A 10719-nucleotide genomic window follows, 5' to 3' on the forward strand; every position below is an offset into this window, starting at 1 on the left:
CACAAATTATTAGAGTTTTGATATTTTTTGAGAACAAATTAAAGTTTTTTTTTTATATGTGATTTAACAAAAATGCAATTAGACCTTGTTTTGTTGCATCTTTATTGCAGAAAAAAGTCAAAATCTATCTGGGTTGTTCTTTGGACAACGATATTTTTAATCACAGCATAACGATTTTATGCTTGATACCAAAAGAGAGCTGGAGTAGCTCGAGGAGTGGCCATATCATTGATCATCTCACTCAAATCGAAAGAGAAAACAAAGTTCACGGACCCACAACGAACAAGCCATGTTCCAACCATAGGATTTCTTTGCAATTCTACTACTACTACTTTTGCTGCGGGCTTGAAACAAGCCAAAGTTGTTACTACTGTTGGCGATGGTTATGTGGATTCTATACTCGAAATTTAGCCACTATGCTTTCAGAAGCTATAAGGTAAGATATTGATATTAGACAACTTGATTTTGTGAATAAAAACAATCAAAAATCGAAGACTTCTTCAAGAGGGTGTTGATTAGAGCCTACGATTTTGTTCGTGTATTTAATTACACGTGTACCCGATACACGTGTATCTAAAAAACGTTTACACGTGTATCTTATTTACACGTGTATTAATTAAATACACGTGTATTTATATTTACACGTGTAAATACGAAACAAAATGATTTTTTTGCTTTTTGGGGGTAAAATAAAAGTTTTTAAAACTAAACAACTGAAGATTATTGTGCAAATAAATAGTTCGAATTGGAAAAATAGTATTTGAACTTTTTGAAGACCTTATAAATAATTTATTCAAAAATTAAAAATAATGATGTGCCTTTTCATTAAAAAAAAGCTAATAAATTTTTCCAAGATATATTTGCATATTGCCTACTGTGTCTTTCTCAGAAGAAAGTGTACCAACTGTTACATGTTTTTTTTGTTAATCACCGTTTATTTGAAGATCATATGGTTTACTAAGTTCATAGTGAAAGTGTAAAAGGTGTTTTATAAATAAAGCGACAAATTCAATCAAAATAAATTTTAAAATAAAACTAAAATATGAAGCCAAGGAGTTGGGTATGGCAATATGCCCACCGAGAAGGGACAAATGCCTACTGTGACTTATGTAGTTCACAACAAAACAACCGTTTTTCTTGTCCCGGTGGAACAACCGGAGCCCTTGGACGGCATTTAAAGGGACTCCATGGAGTCAATTTAATTATTTTATATGTTTTGTTGCTTGGTAATCTAATCTAATCTGCTTTATTTTTTTACTTTTTAGTCGTATAATATTTGAAAGAAGATGATAATTTGCTTGGGTGGTATGAGCTCCCAAAGCCCCTCTCTTGCAATTTACCTACAAAAGCTTTTGCGATATTTAGAATGGGATAAAATAGATTTGGGGTGTTTCAACCCCCCAATGCCCCTCCCCTGAGTTCGGACCCCAAAATATTGCGTTGCAATCCAAACTTCATATGTGTACAAAGTTCAGTTCGATACGATAATGGGAATCGGGTCAAAATTTTTTTCCAAGATTTATATGGCTAGGGTTGAATAAGAATTTCCAATTAAATTTTCCGTGTAATTTCAATGTGTAAATCTAGCCAATAACCGCAAAACCCTGAACAATATCCTTTTCATTCAATATAATACATATTTTAGGAAATCGCCACCAAATCTACCTGTTCGAACGCTATTTACACGTGTAAATATAAATACACGTGTAAATATAAATACACGTGTATTTACAAATACACGTGCTTCGGCACGAATTATTTAAATACACGTGTAGCACGTGTACCTTAATACACGTGCAATAGTAGGCTCTAGTGTTGATCCCAAGGATTTGAATAAAATGAGCAAAACATTTGGGTTCCCTGTTGGAGCTGCAACCTTAGCTGATGGAGTTGGTATCGATGTTGGATCTCACATCGCTGCAGACTTATAAAAAGTAAGAAATTAAAAATTACTTCGGTTCAATTATTTATTTTGTTTCTTTTTTATTTCAAGGCATTTGGTGAACGATTCAGTGGAGGCAATGTCGAAGTTATGCAAGATCCTAATGGGACGTAAACCTTGGAAAGGGTGCATTTTTGTACAACGGCAAGTCCTATGGCAAATAGAGAAGTAAGTCAGGCGACTATGTTGTAAACGCCAAACAAAAGTATTCCCCCAAAAGAACAACGGCGTTGGAGATTATGTGATAATTGCAAATAGTTTCTCGAGAGCCCATATTGCATGGTGATATCGATGCTGTGTTTTGGTTTGAGATTCTCTCCATTTACCTGTGTACCATTCCGTTAGGTTGATCAATATTCAGAATCATAATTAATCAACAAAATGTTATCGTATGCTGACTGAATAAAGTTTCAATATTTTTTAACGAAAAAAACCTAAACATTTTTAATTTTCATCGTTGTGTTTAAAATTTGTGCCTCATGAGGATTGGACATGGGATGTACTTACATTTCAAAAGCCCATGACTTTTTCCATAAGAAAAACACTTATATCTTATATGCTATTAACAAAAAAACAAAAAGCGATTTTATTTTGTTATGTAATTTTTCTTTATTCCAAAGAAAATATTTGTTCATGGGCTTATAGATTAGGATCAACCCCGATGGAGACTAGAACAGAGTTAGATCAGTATTGTCCACCGGTGGATAGCCAGAATAAGAAATTTTGAATCAAAATTCAACTTTTTCGATTTCTACTTCTATTCAACTGGTGAAACAAAAAACCAATTAGGTACAACTTGGTTACTATTTTTATTTTAAAAATAAAATCAATCTTTATTTTTGATTTTATTTTGCATTATTACTGTACAAATCGAATTATTTCAAAGAGTAAATTTGAAAAAAAAAAAATAGAAAATTATAGTTATTTTCCTGCATGTTTTTCTAAGCTTTTTTCTTCTTATAGCGTTTTCGTTTGGGAATTCTTAGAACCGTCCGGGACTGTCCGATCCGGAATGCCAAACGATCAGAGTTAGATACTTTTTTTACTTGCGATATAGGTACTATAGGGCAAGTTTAGGATTCGTAAAAAAAATCGAACTCGAGATAACAATTTTACATGACATTACGATGATGGAGAATGCCAAAAAAGTGGTTCCGGCAATTTTGTCTGTCTGTCCGTCTGTCTGTCTGTCTGTATGTACCTCGAACTACAGCCTAAACTATTCGAGTGATTTTGTTCAAACTTGGTAGTTAACAGTTTTGGGTGATTCCCTAGAGGACAAATTCGAATTTTTTTTTTAGGACCAAAACTAACGGTACCTGTCATATAACGGAAATAGAAAAGTTAATTTTTTTTAAAAACGGCTCTAACGATTTTGATTAAAATTTTTGAGTGTAGTATTACACATAAGAGCCAACTTTCGAAATAAAAAAAATATTTTTTTTACCTTTATTAACGGTACCTGTCGTAGAACGGTTTTTTTGATTTATGAATATCTCGTTCAAGACCACCCCGATTTCAACGAAATTTTTTATAAAAAAGCGTTTAGGTGAAGGTGATATTAAAATTTTAGAAAAATTTCAAAAAACTCATTTTTGGATTTTTAAAAAATATTTCAAAATTTTTTTTTGAAAAATCAATTTTTTGAAAACGGGTTTATGAAAAATTTTGAAATTTCGTTTTTAAATAAATTATTTCTTCAAAATGGCATACCATTTTTTTTTTTTTTAATGTTAGAAAATTTTTATATATAAAAAATTATTTTTTTAAAAAACGGCTCTAACGATTTTCGAAAATTTTTTTCTAAAAATTCCTTTTTATACAAGAAGTAAACATGCATACTTGGTTTTTTAAAACGGTATTTAATTAATTATAAAAACAGATTTTATTTTTTTTAATTTCTTGAAAATATCAAATTTTTAATTTTCTTAATTTTCTTGAATAAAAAGCTTTAACATTAGAGTAACTTTAAGCATAAGAGCAAGTACGTGCGACCCCAGTCGTGAATTTTATTTTATTCTGAATTTTGGGTTTGGTGAGGATTCCGGACAGTCCCGGACGACCAAACGAAAACGCTATTAGCCTTCTTTATAGTATTAATAGCTTGGTCCATTTGTTTTCACTTTTTATCAGCCTGGGGATATAAGTTCTGTACCATCAATTGACAAAAAAGTAAACACTATTTAAAAATAGAGATAAAAAAAACTAGAAAAGTAACATACCTATCTATTTTCAATACCTAATAAAGTTACCCTCCGGAAATGAGCGCCTCATGCCCATAAAATTCTCTCAATCAGTAAAAATTTCATTGCATTTCTTCTCAAATCAGCTTCCAGGTTAACACGAGTTTTCAGCAACTGCTGATTCTGAAATTCAGCTTCTTAAAATTTTCTATGCAAATTTGCAAGAATATAGTAAGCCATGAAATTTTTGCAACACACACCACCTGAGCAAAGTCTCTGAAAAATATCAAAAATCCATTTTTCAAAACTCAAAGATTGCACATAAAAAAAAAAAACAAATCTTATTTACTTGCAAAGCTCAACACCTTCACGATGAGTTCGAGCGCCCAAACGAGTGTTCCAGACTTGGCCAGAATACCTTTCTGTAGAATATGCTTCTCCATATCAAACAAAACTCCTGTTTAACTTTGAAACTTTGGTAATGTTAAATTTTATAATTGTTAAGTGACTAGAAAAGAAATATAGAAGTTTATTTACTTATTAGTTCTCTGGCTGGGTTGTGACAAAAATTTTTTTTAAATTGTGAGAACATACTTTTCTACAACTCCATAATAACTGATTTTTTTGTTGGACGTTTGTTTGATGACATACAGAATCGATTCCCAAAGATAACTTTTATTTATTTTATTTATTTGAAATTTATTTGGCCAATGGCCATTAAGGTCTAAAAGAAATTTACAATTTTTTAAAGTTACATTCAAATTTTTATCAGTAATTTAAGTAAAATAAAAAGCATTTAACATTATATATTTGATTTTGCATAAATGATTACTTGATTTTTAAATTGATCTAAATTGTTTATATTTCTTATATTCAGTGGAAGATTATTATATGCTTGTAGTCCCATATAGATTATACTGGATTGTGCTCTTGTCGTTCTCGTTCGAATGATGTTGAATTCTTCAATGTTTCGCAAACTATATTGTATATTTCTATTTTCAGGTATTATTGATTTAAGATATTCAGGACACATATTGTGTTTTATTTTGAAAACAAACACCATTGCCATCATGAAAAGTCTTTGATTTATATTTAACCAATTTAATGATTGTAGCATTGCAGTTGAAGAGGAATAACGATCACATTTTAATATAACACGCATGGCTTTGTTTTGAAGTTTTTGAATTCTCATTTTTTGTGTTATGTTACATGTAAAGAGGAGACTTGCACAGTATTCAAAATGAGGTTTTACAGTCACATTAAAAACTTTTATTGCACTATCTTTTGATATATTTCTTCGGGTTCTTCTAAGAACTCCTAATTTTTGAGATACTTTATTGCATATTAAGTCTATATGTTCATTAAAAGATAATTTATTATCTAGCACAACACCAAGATATTTTATAGATGATACTTCTTCTAAGTTTTGGTTATTGATTTGAATTTGAGAATTTAATTGGGACAGGGAGACAGGTTTATTGACTATCATAAATTTTGTTTTTGAAGTATTAACGATAAGTTTATTCATGTTTAGCCACGTAAAAATATTGTTTAAATCACTTTGAATTTGTTTAATCACAGTTTTGATATCTTTTCCACTTAAATAAATTAAACTATCGTCTGCAAATAGGACCAATTTGGAATATTGAACTACTTTTTCCATATCATTGATGTACAGAAGAAAAAGAAGCACTCCTAGGATTGTTCCTTGTGGAACTCCAGTAGCAACTGTTGCAGAGTCTGAAATGTTGTTATTTACAGACGTTTTTTGAGTTCTGTCATATATGAAATTTTTAAACCACTTTCGTTCTGTGTTTCGTATACCATATTTTTCTAATTTGTTTAATAATATTTTGTGGTCAACTGTTTCAAAGGCCCGCTTAAGATCTAAAAACACGGCAACCACACAGTTCTTGTCATCGATTTCTTTTTTCCAATCACTTACAACATAATTAACACAAGTTTCACAAGAATGATTAGAGCGAAAGCCGGATTGGTTTACGGAAAGAATATTATTATTGTCAAGAAAAAGTTGTAGTTGAGTAGAGGCAATTTTCTCAATCACTTTTTCATAAATTGGGAGCATATTTATGGGACGAAAATCACTGCAGAGAGTTGAGCTTGCCACTTTCTTTTTTGGGAGAATAAGAGATTCTTTCCATGATTTGGGAAAAAAACCGGAATTGAAAGACGTATTGATAATTCGAACAAAGACGGGACCGACAATTTCTATAGAGTCTTTTAACATTTTTGTGTTCATATAATTAAAATCACTTTTAGTGCTTATCACAGATAGGGTATTGACAATATCATTTGTATCAATCATGTTAAACTTAAAATCTATATTGCACTCATCAACTAAACTACTATAATTACTATATAACTCTTTATTAACGGCATTATCTTCAAGCAAATGTTGAGTGCACGCGATGCTTTTCCAAAGAGTGACATCGATTCAATGCTAGCGCAGACGTGTCCTAGCATTTGATGAGATGAAATAGATTTTAAAGTCATTCAAATATTTGATCGCCAATGAAAAAAATTACAGAACATGGACCCTGCTTCCAATAAAGTAAAACTCTCAAGGCATCTATACGGCTATCAAGTCGGCTTACTATGTTTCCTGAGCAAATCCCAATTTAAAAATGACAATTTCAATAGCAACAGCAATGATTCAACCAAATAACAGCAACAACAGCAACAATAGAAATAAGAAAAGGAAGAAAACTAACAGTGAGTGTATTTCATCATCAACTTCCGGCAGAAGATTGAAGACTAAAAAAATCAACGTAGGCCTAGATACAAATAGTGATGATGATAGTGCCTGGCTACACAGTGTTGTACCCAATCACATTTCCATTTACGTTTTCTAGGAACAAACGTCAAAAAGAGGAAAATCCTCACCCCTCATTCCTACAACCTGACTGGTTAGGCGATTGAAAAATCACCGTGTAGCCCGGCATATACAGCTATACAATGGTTCTCATCTTCGTCCTGCCAAACAACATCTAGTCGCCTAAGTAACAATGTTAATACACCGCCGAAAAGAAAACGACAATCGTCATCACCTTTGGACGATTAGTATCCTGAATTGGGTATTGATCACGTCAACACATCCACCTGCTACACAACAACAACAACACAAAACAACGATCCATCGAGTTCAGTACCATCATCTGTCTATCTATCGCCAGTTGATGAATTTGTTGAAATCGATACCCGCAGCACTTTGGATTGTAACCGAACTCCCCCAACTTACAACAGTCTGCCCACACCTGAAAGTCCCAATAGTATCAAAGATGAAATTATTCCCGAATCATCATCGATTACCTCATTAGAAACAGCATCCACAACCTCGAATAGTGAATGTACATTAAGTCGAAGTCTGTATGACACCTGTTGAACCATCTGAACCGCGTTCACGTCCCTGCACAGTCATGGCCCATGCCTCTGACGTGTGGAATTTTATGTGTAAGAAAGACGAAGCTGCCTCGTACCTCCGTGATTCGACAATGTTGGATAATCATCCTGGTCTATTACTATTACCTTGCATTTGACTATTTAGATAGATGTTTGAGTACCCAAAAGAGAGTACAGAAGACACATTTGCAATTGATCGGTATCACTTGTCTGTTTATTGCTAAAGTCGAAGAAATCTATCCGGCAAAAATTGCCGAATACAATCCACTTTGATGACGTCTTGAGGGTTGACACTTCAATGGGCTTACTACAGGAAAATGAATACGGAACTTATTAAAATCATCAAGTTCTTTTCAATTGTCTTTGTAGTTACACTAATCTTCACTGTGTGTTAACCAAGGAACATTCTAAGAAAGCTGTGCATGCTCATGATGTGATGTGATGTGGTCTCGGTTGCAATACGTGGCACAGTCTCATTAGAACTTTATTTTAACTCGAATTTTATTGATATGTTTTCGAAACAAATGTATGATCTGACATTATTTCCAATGCTGAAAGGGTTTTTAAGACATGCAAAAATAACTTATTTGCTGAAATGCTATTGTGATGTATATTCATTCGATATCCATTAAAGCTTTATCGCCAATAAAGCAAATATTAAATAAAAAAATAAGGTATCTCCAAATGTAAATAAATATAAATTGATGTCTAAGGGTTTTTTTTCTTACAGCTGGTACACGACTCAAAAGATATTCTTATGGGAGAGTTTGTCTTTAGTAACATAACTCAAGGATAAACGCAGTCAAAATCATTTTTGATAGTTTGGAGAAAGTTATACAAAATTTAGCACATTACTTTGAATTCTTGGATCTCATCTGCAGATGTCGGAGAGAATGGTTTTGTCGGAATTTGCTGCCACCTCTGAAAATATTCCAAACCGAGCTGCAGTTTTAACTCTTTAGTCCGATAGTGCATATGTAGGACTCGCTTTTTGTTATTTCAATTGATTTTACTTTTTTCTTAATAACAATATAAGCTAAGCTTTAACATTTTTGTGGTTTAGCAACAATCGCTGCAGGCCATAATTGAAACATCATAAACAAAACAAAAAAATCCAGAAAAAAATGTTTAGACATAAAACAAAACTATTGTTATTTATTTATTAAATACTTAAAAACAAAAAATCCAATTATAAGATAAAATTCGATAATTATTTATATAAATCAATATGTATTGCCAAGAAATCATCGCACTTAAAATTCAATATATTCTAAGCAGCTTACATAATTCTATGGCAACAAGGAATAACAACATAAGTCAGTTTTTACAACTTTTCAGGAGAGCGTTTTGAAAGTTTGGCTTCCCATCACAAGTCAATGCTAATATCATTTTTCTTTTACCTGTAATTCATAAACCACTTAAGATAAAAAAAAACGAAAAAAATATGGTAGATAGAATCGCTTATTGCGCATCAGATTCTGTAAAAATCTCAATTTCGACATAAGTTGACTTATGTTGTTTTGTTATTCCTTGTTGCCACAGAGTTATAAGTTTATATAAATTTAAATAAAAATAAACCTGACCAAATCAATGACAATATTACTTACATTTCTACCATGAAAAATTTACTCAATTTTTGTTTTTTTTTTTTGTCCTTCTTTAGCTGGGTCGGTTTGATATGCAAAATGCAACAAAAAATTACGTGTTTTGAATAGCTTTGGGCTAGTTATAGTGACATTTTCTCCTTGATTGCATAAATCCATGCAAGAAAATTCAACTGGTCGAACTAATTATTTCTGCATTGTGAGCTTGAAGGTATTCTTCAGTTAGAACTATTCTCATGAACTCCTAAAATTAGAGAAGAGTTGAGTTTGTTTTGATTGAATATTAAAACATATTTCTGGTTAATATATAGGTACCATGACTATTTAATGGAAATTCAATGTTATCACTTGAATTGCAACCGGATTGGCGCATGGTTGGTAAAGTGAGAGCTTTAAGTCGATATGACCAAGTGCAACATGTTGTTCCAAATTCACTTCAATTATATCCCATATTGTCCTGAAATGTTTACAATTATTTACAGTAGGTATACAATATTTTAGGTATCTAATCTATACATACGTATCATTATGGGTATCATAACCTGGTTGCAAATGTTGTTTGTTTCTGTGCTCAGCCGTGTAGGGTGTGAGCATTTCATCAAACTGCGTTAAATCGCACGGGGACTTCAGTACCTACTTGTGCCATATGTTTTTAGAAAGCTGCCACCGGCAACAAAAGTGGACAGATTGGAACATTGAAACTTTTAATGCCAAACGTTTCATTTAATCATTGGCACGATTCTTCATCGAAAATAGTATTGACCTTTCTCCTCAAATTAGTTTCCAAACCAGAATAAGTTTGCAGCAAATGCTAATGTTGAGATTTAGCTAGTAAGTCATGAAACTCTTGTAGCTAGCACATTTCAGCAGTCTCTAAAAATATCAAATACCATTTTCCAAAATTCAAAAATTGTACTTAAAAAAAAATAATTTTTATTTACCTGGCGGTGAGTTCCAGCTTCCAAACGTGTCCCAGACTTGTCCTGGATATTCTTTTCTTAGAATTTCTTTAAATCAAACAACTCCTGTTAAACTTTGAACAAATGGAGATCTAGGATTGTTAAAATTTTTTTGTTTTGTGAAATTGGATTTCTTTAGAAGCCAAAAGTTCACAACACTATCGATTTTATTTAAATTAAACAATAGAAAAATCACATAAACAGCACAATAAAATAATTTTTGTTTTCTATTTAAAATTTTCACATTTGTTTGTCAAATCAGCTGGCTGTCAAAACAGAAACTCACCTCTACAGTGGTGAATTTGTTGTGAGGTATCTTATGAGGTTTTTCGCAGAATACCAAATATTGACAACCCTTCAAGCAAGAAAACGGAGTCCAGAAAAGACAGTCCGACCTCCGACCGAGAAAAGCGGGGTTGCACTCACCCACTTGCAACTTTTTGTGTATGAACACAAAAGTCGAACGAGAATCGTGGTGAAAAATGAGAAAAGGAAAAGAAAGACAAGGCCAACAAGAGCCAAAGCGTCATTTTGTTATTTTTTGTTGAAGTGTTTGGTCGCGTCGTGTCTCGTGTCGTTGTTTGTATAATGTTAGATTATTAACTATAAAC

The 10719-nt window shown here is 32.2% G+C and overlaps 1 protein-coding gene and 2 long non-coding RNA genes across 6 annotated transcripts in view; 1 reads left to right on the forward strand and 2 right to left on the reverse strand.

The window, feature by feature from the left end:
* LOC129920727 (uncharacterized) overlaps nucleotides 1-2850 on the forward strand; it is a 61359-nt gene extending 58509 nt beyond the window's left edge. The window contains exons 2-4 of one of the 2 annotated variants that reach the window (XM_056002288.1): nucleotides 111-436; nucleotides 1646-1934; nucleotides 1994-2850. In XM_056002288.1, coding sequence (XP_055858263.1) covers nucleotides 111-436; nucleotides 1646-1763 — 444 coding nt within the window. In that variant the 3' untranslated portion in view covers nucleotides 1764-1934; nucleotides 1994-2850. Of the gene's footprint in view, nucleotides 1-110; nucleotides 437-494; nucleotides 570-1645; nucleotides 1935-1993 lie in introns of those variants that run through there. The other variant, XM_056002289.1, reaches the window with a different exon arrangement.
* An 874-nt stretch (nucleotides 2851-3724) lies between these two features.
* On the reverse strand, nucleotides 3725-4801 carry LOC129920728 (uncharacterized). 2 transcript variants are annotated; one of them, XR_008773302.1, is made up of 4 exons: nucleotides 4720-4798; nucleotides 4475-4633; nucleotides 4165-4401; nucleotides 3725-4091 (listed from the first exon to the last, which is right to left on the reverse strand). It is a non-coding gene; the product is annotated as an uncharacterized LOC129920728 (long non-coding RNA). The 2 variants fall into 2 exon arrangements; XR_008773301.1 differs by having other exon boundaries at nucleotides 4475-4801.
* Nucleotides 4802-6510: 1709 nt separating this feature from the next.
* LOC129920729 (uncharacterized) lies at nucleotides 6511-10377 on the reverse strand. 2 transcript variants are annotated; one of them, XR_008773304.1, is made up of 5 exons: nucleotides 10091-10377; nucleotides 9670-10022; nucleotides 9465-9606; nucleotides 7456-9393; nucleotides 6511-7400 (listed from the first exon to the last, which is right to left on the reverse strand). It is a non-coding gene; the product is annotated as an uncharacterized LOC129920729 (long non-coding RNA). The 2 variants fall into 2 exon arrangements; XR_008773303.1 differs by having other exon boundaries at nucleotides 6522-6602; nucleotides 6672-9393.
* Nucleotides 10378-10719: the final 342 nt, after the last annotated feature.

Source organism: Episyrphus balteatus, chromosome X, assembly GCF_945859705.1.
Source record: "Episyrphus balteatus chromosome X, idEpiBalt1.1, whole genome shotgun sequence".
NCBI classification, from domain to species: Eukaryota; Metazoa; Arthropoda; class Insecta; order Diptera; family Syrphidae; genus Episyrphus; species Episyrphus balteatus.